Genomic DNA, 16,209 nt, shown 5'->3' with positions numbered 1-16,209 from the left:
TTTTATGTCTCACAGGTGACCACATGAGCAGGTACTCAAAAATACACTAGTAGAGTCGAAGCAGTTTGTGTTGGAAGTCATGATGAAGCGTGTGGCTGGCTGGGTGTGAGTGTGTGAGTGTGTGCGTAACAATCAGTGTGAGCACACTGTTAGTAAATAGTGACTTACAAGACAGGGAGTGTGCTCCTTTGGGCAGGTACTCATACAGCAAGGGGTTATCATCTCCCATCATCTCAGCCCGCAGCGACAGCAGGCTGTTCTTACTCATCAGCGCCGCCTTCAGATTGGCTACGGATGAGATCGCTCCGCCCCCTGCTCCTCCCCCGGCCTCCTCTGATTCGTTGGGCCCCAGGTAGCTGGGCTCTGTGGTTAGAGCCTCTTCCTGTTTGAGGAAGAAGTCGAGGCGCTCGCCGCGGCTGTCTGAGCTGTTGGGTTCGGTCACGTCTGCCCCTGAAGAGAGATGAAGTAAGAGAGCGTGGGTTAGACTCTACTGTCCCTCTGCAGCCATCGCCAAAATGTTTTTGTGACACAACACAAATTAAAGCGGAGGAATTGAAGTAGGTGGTGAGGGACAAAACATTTCACACAGCAGTGTTTCAAACTAATTTGAGGGATTACATGCGTCTCCATAGGCTGAAAATCCTGCCCCTCTCGGATTTGTCAAAGCGGATAAAAGAGGACGGTGGTCAAACTAATAAACCCTGACATTGTACTTGAATAGTTGTGGTTTTGTCAATGTAAAGATTTCACCTGACAGTGACAGCAGCTTGAGTGAAAAATACACTAAAAACATCACATTAAAATCAACTCTTTCCTCTCAGCCGAGTCATCGCTTACACCCAGTGTTTTCGGTAGCAACTACCAGCGCGTCACCGCTCTGAATCATCTCCCTCTCTCCTCAACTCCCTAACATACCTCATCATCACCAGTCAACAAAAATACAGGGAGATCATAAGGAGACAGAGAGAAAGGCAGACACAGACGTGGTGTGTGCGCGCGCTATGTCTGCGTGAGTGTGTTTAGCCGTCAGCGTCGTTGAAAGCGGAGTGTGTAGAGAAGCTGTCAGCAGCAGACATGTCGCTGGAGGTTCCACTGTAGATCTACAAGACTGTCAGACCACACTGCTGACGACAGCTTCGCTCAACACACACGAGCGCGGGCACAAAAAAAAAAAACACACACATTCATTGCCTCCTAATTGACATTTAACTGATGACAGGTTGCTTTCTCTAACAAAGACGCAGACAAAAATACACACCACGCACATCACAGGCTCAGAGACTTTGAAAGAATGGCTTGTCTACACCTAAAACAAACACGACTTCTGAGCGCTAACGCAGACTTGTGTGTCGCCTTAAGGGGAGGTGTGTGCGCATAATTACGCGTGATTGTTCTGGACAGAAACCTTCTGACATCCTAATATATAAGGCTACCGTCGCACAAAGCGCATGCGGTGACAGCCGAAATCACACTTAAAGCTAATGGGGAATAAACAAAGTGGAGACAAGAAACAGGGGTGATGCGGGGGCACGGAGAACAGAGGAGGGTGGAGGAACACAATGGAAGCCAGAGAACAAAATCGCCCTGTTGTCCATTTTAACTACAGTCAGGTAGTGCTAAGTGTTCCCTGTGCAGCCCGGTGCTCATCTGCTGCAGGGGGAGTCAAGGTGACAGAGACAGTAGTTTGCCTCCACGTCTGGAATACCGATGGGTGTGCAGCCTCTTCGCAGCCTTCCTGGGTCAATGTTGACCACTCTGTCTCGCACACACACACACACACACACACACACAGGCACATACCGTCAGTCATTTTTCATGCTCAGTATAGATAAATGATCACAGGCCAGATGGATGGATACGCGCTCTGTATGCACGGCCGCGCGTACGGGCGAAGATCTGTATGGTGTAGAGATGCGAGTGAGATATTGAGGACGGAGGGACGGAGATGGGACGCGGCAGATAAGAGTGACATACATACGAAATAATCAGCGGCCATCAAACCGCTCGCAGAGGGAAGATATAAAAAGAGGAGATAAAGTAGGAGGAATGAAGAAAGAAGAGAGGAGGCACGGACGGAGAGAGAAAGAGAAATAAAGGCAGGGGAGTGTAGAAGCGGGGGTGTTGAGCTGTGGAGGAAGATACACACAAAACACACACGCACGCATCCACGCACACCCACGCCCCAGCTGCAAACACACTCGCTCACACACACACACACACACACAAACACACACACACAAAGTTAATTAAGGTGGGGGTGTAGGGGTTGGCGCAAGGGGCATGAGGTGCAGGAATTCATTAGAGCTCTGCCCCCTCCTTCAGTGGGCAGCCCAGCAGCCACAGGAGTCAATCAATAACATAGATCTGCTGTGGGCCAACAACAAACACGCACACACACACACACACACACACACATACGCGCGCGCAAAGACACACACTCGTGCGCACGTATATGGAGAAAGGAGAGGCAGACAAATGGAAGGAGAGGAAGCGAAGGGGAGAGAGAGAAAAGAGGGTCACCTCTGACCCCCATCTCCCTCCACTCATCTGTTCATTGGACGAGTGAACGACCCCTGACCACTTTTCCCAGCATCCCCTGGACACGTGCATCCACAGATGGAACATGTCCGCCCTCCTCACAGTCATACAGTAACAATGCTTCAGTCACACGCCGCAGATTCAGTGGCAGAGTTGTGGGAAAGCTTTGCGATTTCCTCGCACATGACAGTCAAAATCCTGAAAATGCGTGTAATTAATATCTGTGTTTTACTCATTAGCGAAGGACTCGCTCAGACAACAAACAGTCTCCCGCTCTCCGAGGATTCATACCTCAGACTATGCGTGAGATATTAGAAATTGGTATTCAGCTGACCACAAACAGGCTTCTGCGCCAAATAATCGGGAATATACCACATAATCCCCCTTCACTTATGTAAGCTTTATCGGGCCCTGCATAGCTGGTGTCTTACTTAAACCTCATCCTGTTCCGACAGATAAAATCATTTACCACACCAGAAACAGTCGCACCTAATCCCATGCACGCAGCTTATGGATTTCATCATACGTGCGCCGGGTTTTGCTGAGGATTTGTAGACACACATATTGTGGTGTCTTTCAAAGGCAATAGGTTTATCTGGAGTTTTAGAGACACAGCGGTTACATCATTCTTTTGTGCACATATGCTGAGTGTTAACGTACCGGTTGTCATGAGACAACCTATGAATTTCAATAGCATGGGGAATATGGCTTTGAATTGCATGGTCAGACACGAAAAACAATAGCGTTTTCCTCGTCTTTTTTCCCCCAGTCCTTTCTTCTGCCTTTACAATGCAGTGGTCTCTGTACAGTGAAGGGAATTTTCATTTTCCCCTTCATAAAAGAGTCCGAATAATTTAGATTTCTGCTTTCTGAAGAGATACTCCGTTTAATTTGGTTGCCATGGTAGCCCGGCACCCTTGGCTTCAACATTTATGCTAAATAAAACCCCCTTTTAAAAAGGAGAGACAAATATGTGGAAATGGTGGTTCTCTTTGTTCGTGTGTGTGTTTGCATTCGCGTGTGTGTGTGTGCGCGCGTGAGCGACGCTGCGAGCTATGTGGGGGCTTGAGTGGGAAAAGGCAAAGGCGGAATAAGACTTGCCGCGGAATAAAAGATGTGTGTGTTGAACTATACTTCAAATGTGTCGTGAGGGATACTGCATTTATCATCCATTGAGAGAGTTACAGCTAATGGATAGAAGATACAGTTTTATGTGCTGTGGTTGGAGGCTGCACTGTATATCTGAGTGAAGTGTGTGTGTGTGTGTGTGTGTGTGTGTGTATGTATGTGTGTTTCAAAAGGGGAGTTGTGTTATTAGAGAGCGCACTTTGACGCAGCAAAGAGGAGGAGAGAGAAGGCCTGAAAAGGGAGGGAAGGGTCAGCTGACCCGGTTTGACCCCTGATCTTCTGTTCTGATTGTGCTCGAGGAGTGTGTCCATGCGTGCGTGCGTGCGTGTGTTTCGCCTCTAAATGAAGTCAAACGCTGTTCTGTGAGGGAGTTTCCATTTATAAAAAAATAAAAAAAAAAATGCAGGTTTTTGATAAATAAATGGATGAATAAACATAAATTACTCTACTTGTGTACGCACACACGACCTGGCCATTGATGGACACACTCCACTCACCTCCAGTCACTCACACACACACGCACACACACACACACACACACACACACACCACACCTTCAAATCAACAGAGACAGTAGCCAAACACAATGGAGAGAAAAAAGTCCAGGGTGGTTAAGCAACGAGTTACTGAGGCTTGTCGACCACAAGAGAGCTGTCAGAGAAGAAAGTAGGGCTTGTGTGCATGTTTGAGTATGGGTGTGCAAACAAAGGAGAAAGACTCTCTCACTGTGTATCTTTGTGTGTGTGTGTCTGTGTGTGTGCATGCGTGTGCGCGTGTGACAGAGAAAGACACAGAAAGAAGTCATGCCCCAAGTCGGCCTGGTTAATGGCTCGTCCAGCCCGGGGTTGAAGAGGACAAGGCACTACAAGAGCCGCGCTGCCACATGACTCCGTCTGCGTGACGTTACGGCGACATGTTTCCAAACAAGAACAGACAAACCCGCTCCTTCACCTTTATTTCAACAAACAGCTCCGCACACTGTACATGTGATTAGTGTGTGTTTGTCCTGGAGTGGACAAAGAGGGGAGGGAAGGTGGAACTTGCTTCCTCAGCATGCCAGAGTTTGAGAGGGTAAAAAAGTAATTTCAGCCGAGAAGGGGGAGTGAGGCACTAAAACAGCTCAAGAATTCAGAGGCAATTTAAAAAGCAGTGTGGGAGAGGGGAATGAAAAAAATGCTGGGTTAAAAAGGAGGGAGGATGGAAAGTAAAAGAGGTTGTTATTCTCTCTCCCTCTCTCTTTCTCTCTGTCTTCCTCTCTCTCGCTCGCTCTCTCTCTCTGTTGTTTTTAGGGACTAGCCGGGCCACAACCTCTAGGAGAGATAGGGAAGGGTGGGTGGTGGTGGTGGTGGTGGTGGTGGTGGTGGTGGGGTGTGTGTGGATAGGGAGGGCAAGCATAAATCAAGCAGAGCCTGAAGGCTTTAGAGGAGGGAGGGACGGAGGGAAGAGAGTGGTAAAAGACAGGGAGGAGAGAGAGAGAGGGAGATGATGGTGCTGGTGGTGATGGTGGTACTGCTGGGGGCTCGGAGAAAAGAGAGAGTGTGGGTGGAGGGGAGGAGAGGAGAGGAGAGAAGAGAAGAGGAGCACAGCGATTGCAAGAGTGGTGGGGTGAGAGGTGGACGGTGGGGTGATGGAGTGTGGGTGGGTGGGTGAGTGAAGGGGGAGTGAGGAGAGGTGAGGGGGAGGTTACAGAGGCTGTGGGAAGGAGGGGAGGGATGGGTGACTATTGACGGTGGGGGTGAGTGAGTGTGGAAGAGTGCGTCTACAGTATAAGCCTGCTAAATTTGAAAATGCACGTTTTGCTCTACGTTTTGGCCCACTGACAACACTGTGCTGCTGCTTCTGACACCTAAAACGAAGCTTTATTTCGGAAAAGCAGTATCAGAACAATGTGAGAGTGCTGGAACATGTACGCTGCACCTCCGAGATATACTATTAAACACGCGTGCAGGAGGGGCTGCACACATCAGGCTTACCGTCTCATTAACAATATCGTAACCTGGCACCGTGTTTTTTTTTTACATTCACACTTTGCAAAATTGGAAGATATTGACATGTCAACCAAGGCTGATCTGCTGCCTGGTGGATATACTGTAGGCTTCTAGAGGCCTGGTCACGCTAGAAAGTGGCCCCAGTTTGAAGGCTAGCTGACGAGCTAACTGCCAGGCTGGCTAGCACTGGTCAGTCACTATATCTCTTCTTCAATTTGCTCTACATCTTCTGTAGTGAGTCGTTTAATCTCCTCCTGGCATTTCCTTCTCAGGATTGTGCACTTTTTTTTTTTATAGCAGCAGAACAGGACTTACATTTTTTGTCGGCGGCAGATGTGGTTTTGATTTTGGACAAATGTGGTTTGAACTTCACTGCCTCCTGTCATGAATATCTTAATCTAGCTAGGATGTTCACTGTCTTTGCTCAGAGAGGTGATGAATAGAAGTCACAGCAAGTTTTTCTTTTTGCAGGATGCAAATGTCTCTTTTCATTCATGTTGCTGATTACTTTAATTATCATTTATTTATCCATTTTTAATGTGTTTTGAATTTGCGATTTAACAAATGATTGTACTCATATTCATGTTTACCTCCTATATTGTTTGTATTGGTATTGTACTGTTTCTTTTGAAAATGACAATAAACAGGTCATCATAACAAAACAAAAAAATTACCCTAATATGACTATGGTGAAACAAAGTCAAGCTTTACCAGTCATACACCTAGGTTACATGTAATCCTACTGCTAACAGAGTGCGTTGCTTGATAACAGTAATTTTGTTGAGCTGGAGCTGAAGTTATCAACATTCCCCAGTGATGTCTTCAAAATAATAAGCAAACAGCCAGATATAGCTCAGTAGCAAGGCCAACATAAAATGTTATGCTGAGTCATTCTGCAGCTGTGCGGCATCACAAGCTGCACCCATTGCCGTACCACCTGACTACAGAGCGCCTTTTTTCCGTCAGGCTGTGAGACACCTCAACTCTTCCTCAGCACCATCAAAAAATAGTAATTTTCTAAATCCGACCCAGGGACACGCAACAAGAAAACGATGTAAGAATAGCCGATCTTCTCACCGATGGCCTCATTTGCTTAGGTATGTCATATATATAGAGGCATGTTAAATAAAGACCGTTTCATAACCAGTTTAATCATTTTAGTATGTGTAATACAGAGTCACATAAGTTGTGGAAAAGGTGGATTAGAAAGCCTGCAAGGGAATGTGACTTGTCGCTAATTGGAAAATAAGTGCGCACCAATTTTTCAAAAGATGTTTTTGTACCGTTGCATCCAGTCTCATAGCTGTCTGCAACACCTTCCTCTTTTGTACGACAGTTTTCACTGTGACAGAGAAGGTTAAATGGAAGTGGACTTTCATTCAACTTTGTGTTTAATCCTCTCATTTTAAATGTCAATATCACGCTATCAAACAACATGACATCTCAGCACATTCGGTTTGCTTTCATGACCGGTGATCCAATTATTATTTTATGCTCATTCTGACAACAGAAGCAGAAAAATATCCTGTCCTGCTGTATTAGAACACATCAGGTGATCAAGCAGAGCAAGAGGTGACGGACTTAGCCTGGCTGTGTCTGTGCCACTGTTTACCAGATGTTGGCAGCAATGCACAGCAAAAAGGACATCAAGGAACAGATTCGTCAAGTTTCCAATTGTCGCTTTTCTGCGTGGATGGAGATCCCTGTGAAAATACCATGAAAATGCTAGTGTGGTCACGAGTCCCTTTTCGAAATTAGCCGCCTTGGTGCGGACGTAGTCTGAGTGAGCAAGTGAATGAGTGAAGGAAGGGAGGGAAAGAGGGAGCGGTGAGTGCGTGGGGGATGGAGGATTGCAGGGCTCAAGGTAATCTGGGGAGTTAATGCAGCTTAGAGGGACTGAGAGGAGTGGGAGGGAGGTAGAGAGAGAGAGAGAGAGAGAGAGAGCGAGAGAGAGAAAGAGAGGAGAGAGAGGGGGAGTGATGGCAGAGAGAGGAGAGAGAATATAAAAATAATAGGGTCAGCAGGGAAAGAGAGGGAGAGAGGAATAAATGAAGATGTATCAGAAACAAAAGCCGGAGCAACTGAGGGGGGAGAAAAAGAGAGCGAGTACGGGGAGTGTAAAAAGCTGGCGAGATAGGAGAGTGGAAGGGGGTGGGGAGGGGGGGGAGCGAGCCGAGTGTGAGATAAAGAGTGGGCTAATGAAAGGTAGGGTGAGGCTGAGCGAGTTGGCGGGTAGGAGGGAAGTCAACAGCGAGAGAGAAAGAGAGCGGGGGAGAGGTCTGCATGGGGAAAGAATGCTGGGTGGGGAAGGAAGGCAGACACGCAGGGCTTTGTGCTAAAAGCAAAGAGAGAGAGATGGAGAGATTGGGAGGGAGAGAGAGAGAGAGAGAGAGGTTATGTCTTGGCTTTATGCACAAGGGAGGAACTGGTGAGCGGGCACGTGCCCAAAAGCCCCGTCCAGCCTTGTCCAGGGTCGTATTTGAAGGGTGAGGTGGGAGAGAAAGAGAGAGGTTGAGAGGAGGGATAATGGAAAGTGGAGGAGGAAACGACAAAGACTCTGGGTGGGGATGCTGGACAGAGCCTGTGGGTTATTGGTGTGTGGGTTAACACACTCTCCGACTCACACTGACCAGCTCACAAGCTCCAGGCAACTAACAAGCCATAATTACTTCTTTACTGCTCCCTGGAAATGAATTAGACGAGTTTAACAACCAGTCAAAGTTGGCAAAATCAACTTATTTCCAGCTGGACATTCTGGAGAGGATTACTAAACTATTAATGAGAACAGGAAGCTAAATGCTACGACACATGAAATTTGAATTTGTTCAGTCAAGATGCACGACTGAGTGTCTCAGCCCAGTTTGCATTTTACGTTTCTGCAAACCACGGATACTCAAATTCATACATTTCACATGACACGTCATATCAACATTTCTACAATACGTGTCATGTTCAGATTACATGTATATGAGCTCTTATCTTGTCAAGAGATGAATGGTATGATGCTGGTGTGACTGCGAGGCGATGTGGCTGTCAAACTATTGACGTCAACATTTGTAGGCGTGAAACCACTGGATATTTTTAACAACACGTCTGGGCAATTTTGCATCCTGTTTGTGGCGACGGAACAAGGTCAGCCGAGGCCAAAACATGATCTTTTCCTAACCAGAACCAAGTGGATTTTGTGCCTAAACCTAACCAGACCATAAACACAACGTTGTCGCATCATATATTGAAAATGGATCGCAAAGAAATGAAAAGTTTCAACATATCCCTGGTTTGCAGAACAACATTTATCCTGGCAACAGGTTGGCATATCTCCATCTTAAAGGAGACATGTTGTGCTTTTTCATTTTTGTCCTTTCGTTCAGTATCTTATATACTGTCTTGTGAATGTAAAAGATCTTGAAAATGAAAAAGGTCAAAGTCTGCACCAACAGGAGCGCCTCTCTCCCACAGAAGACACTGTTCCTGAAATGTCTCGTCAGTTGTCTCGCCTTTAATTCTTTGTGACATCACATTACATCACGGAGTCACACATTTGCATAATTTATACCTAGCGGCTAGTTTGGCACTTAAGAACTGATTTAGCACAGCTGCTCTGTAGTGGTTAGCGGTGCTGGCTCAGGCATGTGTGAGCTGACCAATCAGAGGAGACTGGGTATTCAGGAGGCGGGGCCTTTTGAGAGACCAGAGCATTTCAGACAGAGGGGGGATACAGTGCTGCAGCTGTGGACAGTGTGACAACACCAAAGCATGTAAACATATTCTAGTAGTAGCCCAAAATAAAATAATGAAACAGAAAATGAGCATAATACATACAATACTTCAAGCCTTCTACTGTCATGCGAAGTGCACCTTCAAGTTGCTAGTTGCATGTGTTGAACATGTCCGAGTAAACAGACCCAATACAGGAAACATTTCCAGTCTGGGGTGACCTGTTAGTCGAATGGACAAGACGCATTTCACATAACCTCAGTGCCCCCGGTTTGGTTCCACTTGTTGAATGATACATCCCCCTCTCTCTCCTCTTGTTTCCTGTATGCCACCACGCTGTGGTGTCACTGTGGTGTCAAAATGCCAAAAATGACCATGGAATGAATCAGTTGGACCCACTGCACCAGCAGATTCTTGCACTTTAAGAGCATGAGACTTACAGATAGATGACTCGCTTTGTTGTGCAGCATGAGACCTCTAATAACTCCAACGTCCTCAAAAATGTTTCACTTCTGACTGTTTGGCTCTTTCAGTCTTGTTAAGATGAACAAATGCTGTGCAGACCAACCGCTCAAGAGCCCCCCCATCAAGCGGCTGCCTGACAAATGTACAAAAAGACAACACACGAAGACGTACATCGCAAACACACCCGAGTCACACCAGGCAAGCAGAGAGCAGATGAACAGCACAAGAGGTCCCTCCACAAACAGTCGATGTCACTGTGCTCCCTCCACAGGGCGGGGAGCATTGGGTGTTTCGTGTTTTCTATAGAGCATTAGTGTGTTGTCAGGCCGCCCAGTGACCAGAGAGTACGAGAGCTATTGCCCCTCTCCCCTCTCCCCACTCATCTCTCCCATCTTATAACATTAAGACTGTGCCTCTCTGTGCTTGTATCCTTGGCAACCTGCCTCCAACAATGGAGAGAGCTCTGGCCTCAGCATGGGAGGAGGATGGTGCCATGGAGAGGAAAAGCAAGGGCGAGGGAGATAGAGGGAGATGGAAAACTGGCAGACAGGCTGGACAGAAAGGGAGAGTGAAGGAACAAGTCGCAGTGTTTGTCGCGCACAGACGCAGCGGGTCAAAATGAGGTAACGGAGCGAAGGGTTAAACGGGGGAAGGAAACGAGACAGATGAGACGTGGATGAGGGAGCCAAACCTGTGCAAGCTGCGAGCTTAGTGTTAGTGGATCAGTGGTGATCTGTGTCACTCTTGAGCTGATAGAAGTTGGATGAATGTCAAGATCAAGGCAGGACAGATCTGGACGTTGAACCTCACTCAACTCCACGAGCCTCTCAGCAGCCTGTGAGGATGCCATGGAAATATACGCAGTTCGACGCAGATTATTCCATAAATCAGAGTTCTGGCACTGCAGCTGATTGTGTGCACTGATCATGTACATCCAAGTTTGTTTTTATGGGTTTGAAATATCTTGTTTTAAAACTTTACAAATCCCTACGTGATTCATTAAAAAACTAATTAAAGGACAAGTGCACCCAAAAATGAAAATTCAGTCATTATCTACTCTCTCCTATGCTGATAGAAAGTTGGGGGAAGTTTAATATTCCCCAAAACATTTCTGAAGCTTCACAGCAAAACAGCATTGCAGCATTCTCTTAAACAATGGAAGTAGATGGGGACTTGTTTTAAAAATGTAAAAAAACAACTTGAAAATGATCCATACAGCTCATCCAGCAAGAATGAAGTCCTGAGATACCAAGCTGATTTGAAAAGACTACAGGGTGTAAGAATATTTACACCCTTGATGCATGGTCAAGCTCCTGCACCCTTAGATGCTGTGCGCTAACGCTTTTAGTTTAGCAGCTACGGTCAAGATTTCAGCTTTAAAAAGGTTATAAATAATTTACTCTCAAATCAGTTTGGTATCTCAGGGCATCCAGGGACTGCAGATTACACTGGATGTAGCCATTTTATGTTTTTCTACATTTTAAAACAAGTCCCCATCTACCTCAGTTGTTTAGGAGAATGCTACAACTGTTTTGCTGGAAAAACATCACAATTTACATGAAGGTGAGTAGGTATGGACTGAATTTTTTCATTTTGGGTGACTTCCTTTTCAAACACACATTTTGGAGAGATATTTGTCTGCAAAACCATTATTTGTTCAGGGAACCACTGTTCTGCAGGGGGAAACCATGAGTGACAAGAGAAAACAAAAGCCACAGCATGCTTCCTCTATGACTATGATACAAGTATAAGAGGTAAGAGCAGAAATCACGCTGTGCGGACAGAGGGGAAAACCACAGCGAGGGAGGCGTGCATATAGTGGGACTGTGTTCATCTTCTCTTCCCCCACTGCAGCCTAGCTGAGCCATTGAGATTAATTGCTTATGATCAAATCAGCTGAAGCTGTGCAAATTAAAGAGCGGGCCCCAGCCCCACCCCTCCTCCCTCACCTCCACAACATCTCCCACCCACCCCCGAGCCAGCCAGAGCCGGTGGACAGTGCGTGTGATGAGCCCCGGCGCTTATTCAAAGCTACAAACGTGTCATTTCCTCTTTCCCCGGAGAGGAACATAGAGCTCAGAAAAGGGCTCGAAATGGACCGAGGGGTCGGTCAAATAGTGCAGGCGTGTGCACACACGTACAGTACATGGACACACACATGCACGCACAGAGAGAGAGAAAGAGAGAGAGAGAGAGAGAGAGAGAGAGAGACAGAGACAGACAGAGAGAGAGAGAGAGACCGAGAGAGAGAGAGAAGTCAGTGCCCTGAGCAGAGCTGCTGATATCTCACCCCACTTCTCAAAACTGCTCCTCTCTCTCCCTCTCTGACTCTCTCATTAAGAAGCCATTAGAGAGAAGGGCAGCGTGAGACCACATGACCCCTTCCTAACCCCTGTTACACACCCCTGGAAGGGAGGGAGGAGTAGGATGAGGGAGGGAGGGAAGGACAGTGAAAGGGGAGGTAGAGAAGGTTAAGAGGGTGAAAGGGAGAGATGGGGTAAAGGAGGAAAAGTTGAACATGTAGGAGTTTGGGCAATGAGCAAAAAATTGAAAAAGGTTGAGCAGTGTAAGATCAAACAAAAAAAAAACCCCACGGGGACAGAAGGACAGACGCGCAGCAGAAATATCTGAAATTATGTTTTTGGATTTAATTCTTTCTTAAATATCTGTCTGTGCAACGAATGCCGACGCAGTTTCTGGTGTCCTTCTACGTCTACCTCCACGAAAATTATACGCAAACTTGTGTTTGCACTGCAACAAGGTGACATTATGTCAGATCTTCTTCACTAATAGAACATTTTGCGAATCAGTACTACCAGATGATTAGATGCGCTGTTTGCACAGAGCTCAGTGGAAGCATAGCGAGGACGAAAACACGTTAGATAGAGGAGGTATGCATGAGTCAGAATGGAAGAGAGAGGTAGAGAGGCGTGTGATAAGTATGCAGTGACTTTAGGAGAAGGGGATAATTTGGGAGTGGAGGGGAAGACGGCTAGGCTGCTTCCTTAGTCGGACACAGGAATGTAAGAGCGGGCGGATCCCAGTGTGTGTGCGTGCATGCATTTCTATGTGTATGTGTGTGTTTGTGTGCCAGACAGGAATCCCTAACCCCCACAGACTCCGGCTCCACTTATCAAGGCCTGAACACAGGGGTATGGAGGGGGAGAGGGCGGAGAGAGGGTGTCCTGCGCTATCAAATCCACCTCTTACCCCCAATGCTCCCTGTCTCCTCTCCTTCACAACACACACAATCACACACACACACGTACATCTACACACGGAGACACACACTTAAACCTTGAAGCTGGATGTCTCTGAGGCCAGAGGGACTATGGGAAGGCCAAACAGTCTAACCACGAAAAGCAAAAAAAAATGCCAGGGTCACAGACAATTACACCATGTACACATGCAAACACACACACACTGTCTCTCTCTACCTCTCTATCTATCTCACATGCTTTCCCACACTCACTCACACACACACACACACTTAGAAGAAACTCTGTCACCCTCTTTTTCTCAACCTTCAAGCGCTGTCTCGCATTCACTCTGAATTCACACGAGGGCCCCTTAAAGTTTTTTTTCCCCCCCTCAGGTCACATCTATCCTCAACTGGGGAGTAACTGTTAATACCAAAACTACGGGTCGCCCTGTTGTGGGAGGTCCCACCTGAAGCAAGCTAGATTCAGAGATACCGAATTACGAGGAAGAGGGATGGGGGCAGAGGAGGGAGATAGAGGTAGTGGAAAGGATATCAAACGGATCAGATGAAGTTATTCTTTGCATGCTGCTGCTGGTGTGTGAGGGAAGCAAGAGCTGAAAAGAGAGAGGTGGAAGATGGTGGAAACAATGAGGAGTGTGGGTAGGCAGGTGATCTGGGGCAAAGGGGTTGAGGGAGAGAAGGGGGGCTGAGGGAATAAAGGAGAGTTTGGCCTCTTTTTGTTAAACTAGCATCATGTTTAAAGACGACGAACAGAGGATATAGGAGACAAAGACCTGGCATTACTTCCTGGCTAGCTGGCTAGAAACGTGAATCATGTTCCTGAGAATTTCTACTGCAGCTGCTGTGATAAGAATTTAAACACATTGTGATTTTAACAATGATTTCAGTCATATAGTGTAAAAACAAAACATCCACTTACTTCTATTATATGTTTTTACAGTCTTAAATGCTCCATTTGAATTTGTTCATATCATCGTACACGCATCACTGACAGTATATGTATATCCTGCTCACTGTGCATAATTCATAGTCTAAATCCAAAAATGAGTCATAAGTATTATCAACAAGACTTCTCGTTGTTTTCACATAATACCAATATTTCTAAATTCCCATGTGATGAAATGTGTTTACTCTAAAATAATGCAGACAGAATAGAGCAAAATGAAAGTCACTACCAGACTGGGTACGAAAGTTGTTCTCAATACAGGAGAGTGAATATGATCTGTCGGGTTTTTGTAAGTTTACTGTACAAAAAGCATAAAATGTAAGTAAATGTATGCTCTTTAAACCTACGTATGATGTATACATAGCATATAATGTGTGTAATCCATTCACCCCACGTACACATATTCATTCAGTATTGATGTCTTCGAACTACTTCTATTGCTTCATTGCACCACTTTATACATATACAGACTTTTATGGTGTATACTTTTATACTATTGGCCATTGGTGATTTTAATCTGCACCGACCCTCTTCTACCTGCTATTGTGAAGTACAGCTCTGACCATTCATATGTCTTTGGTCTTTATCGTTCTTTAAACCTTGTGTTTAGTTCTTATCAGCCCAGGTAATTCCTCTGTTGTCTCTTCAGGGCTGCTCTATTTGGCTATGTGCCATTGCTGCTGTTGTCACTGTTAATGGTGCTGTTATGATATGGTGGCAATATATTATCAACAATTATTGTCTTTATTAGTGCTGTTATAATAACAGTAATGATAAATCAGTATTGCTGTTATTTTTGATTTTATTGATATTATTGTATCTTCGCACTAACTACCTTTTCCTCTCTTGTGTTTGCCTCTTTATGTTTTATTTTTGTTTTCTTCTGTGGGCCGTAAAGCACTTTGGATCAACTGTGTTATGTGTAAAGTGCTATATAAATAAAGTTGAGCTCTTGTTGTCCACGTTCCTCACTGTATGTCTATTTCTGTGACATAAATTCCTTGAATGTGTAAACATACTTGGCAAAAAAAGCTGATTTTGATCTGACTATGATTTGAATAAAAAAACCTACAGTTCCCATGGTGTTTGTGTATATTTGTTTACATGTCAACTGTTTCTCACTTTAAAGTTATTTATTCGTTATTTAAAGTGGATGTGGCAAATAGTTGCCTATATTTACATATCCAGATACGAAACAATGTGTTTCAGGTTTCCTGGCGAATTTAAGTCCGATATTCACTCTCTCTTCGCTCTATTTTTGGACTCCACTTACTTTTGAACTATCTGGCTCTTAAGTTGCTAAATTCTCCGCCGTGTTCACCCGCTAGTCGCTGAATGTGTCTACAGGTCGGTGCTGCTAAAAGAATCTAAAAGGTTCTGAAGGGCCGGGGGGAGCTTTTTCCACAAGTTCGTCACTGTGTGTGACTCCTTTCTCATTACACCTGAACACAACCTGGAAGTTCTGATTTTAAACAAACAAACAAACAAACAAACAGGAGCTCACACATCGCAAGAAGGAAGTGTGACCCACAGCCCTGTCTTTATTTGAAGCCCACAGACTCAATGTGAAACCACACACACACACCCACACACACACACACACACGCGGCAGATGAGTCAAAACAGAAGTGACAGCGTGAATTGACGGGATGGTGAGGAAGGTCCAAACAGACGGAGGGAAGGAGGGATAGAGGAGAGAAGGAGGGGACAAATAGTTGTGAAGGACAGATAGTGGCTTCCAGGACTGTCTCAGCGCCTCTACAACTATCAAACCCGAAAAGAAGCACACACACGCACACATACACGCACACACGCACACACACACACACACACACACACACACACACGCTCTTGTATGTACACAGCCCAAGCCATAATTGTCCCCTGTGGTGATTTTGGCCTCTCCCTCCTGGTTTCTCATTGCTGTTGGCCAACTCTTCTGTATCTTTAACACTTTCTTTTTTTCCTCTTTTCAAAAGGAGGAGGGGCGGTTTTTTTGTCACAAGAGAAGGAATGAGGGATGAAGGAGACAGAGAGGTCTAAAGGAAGGAGGTGTGGAGGGGTGTGACGGCGGAAAGGGGGAATGGAGGGAAGGAGGGAAAAGGAGAGAATGAATGTGTAAGAGGAAGGGAGACTTTGCCCTCCAGCGGGAACACTCCCACGATTGTGTGTACATGTGTGTGTGCGCGTGTGTGTGTGCGAGC

The 16,209-nt window shown here is 45.8% G+C and overlaps 1 protein-coding gene across 3 annotated transcripts in view; it reads right to left on the bottom strand.

Moving 5' to 3' along the window:
- The window catches only part of zbtb46 (zinc finger and BTB domain containing 46), a 63,302-nt gene that overhangs the window by 16,161 nt on the left and 30,932 nt on the right, over positions 1 to 16,209 (bottom strand). For all 3 annotated transcript variants that reach the window (XM_084365571.1, XM_084365569.1, XM_084365570.1), the window contains exon 4: positions 169 to 450. In XM_084365571.1, the coding sequence (XP_084221697.1) occupies positions 169 to 450 (282 nt within the window). The remainder of the gene's footprint in view (positions 1 to 168; positions 451 to 16,209) is intronic.

Source organism: Pagrus pagrus (genome assembly GCF_965226575.1).
Source record: "Pagrus pagrus genome assembly, chromosome: 11".
Taxonomy (NCBI): Eukaryota; Metazoa; Chordata; class Actinopteri; order Spariformes; family Sparidae; genus Pagrus; species Pagrus pagrus.
Note: the sequence above shows the minus strand (reverse complement) of the source record. Positions and strands in the feature narration are given on the sequence as shown.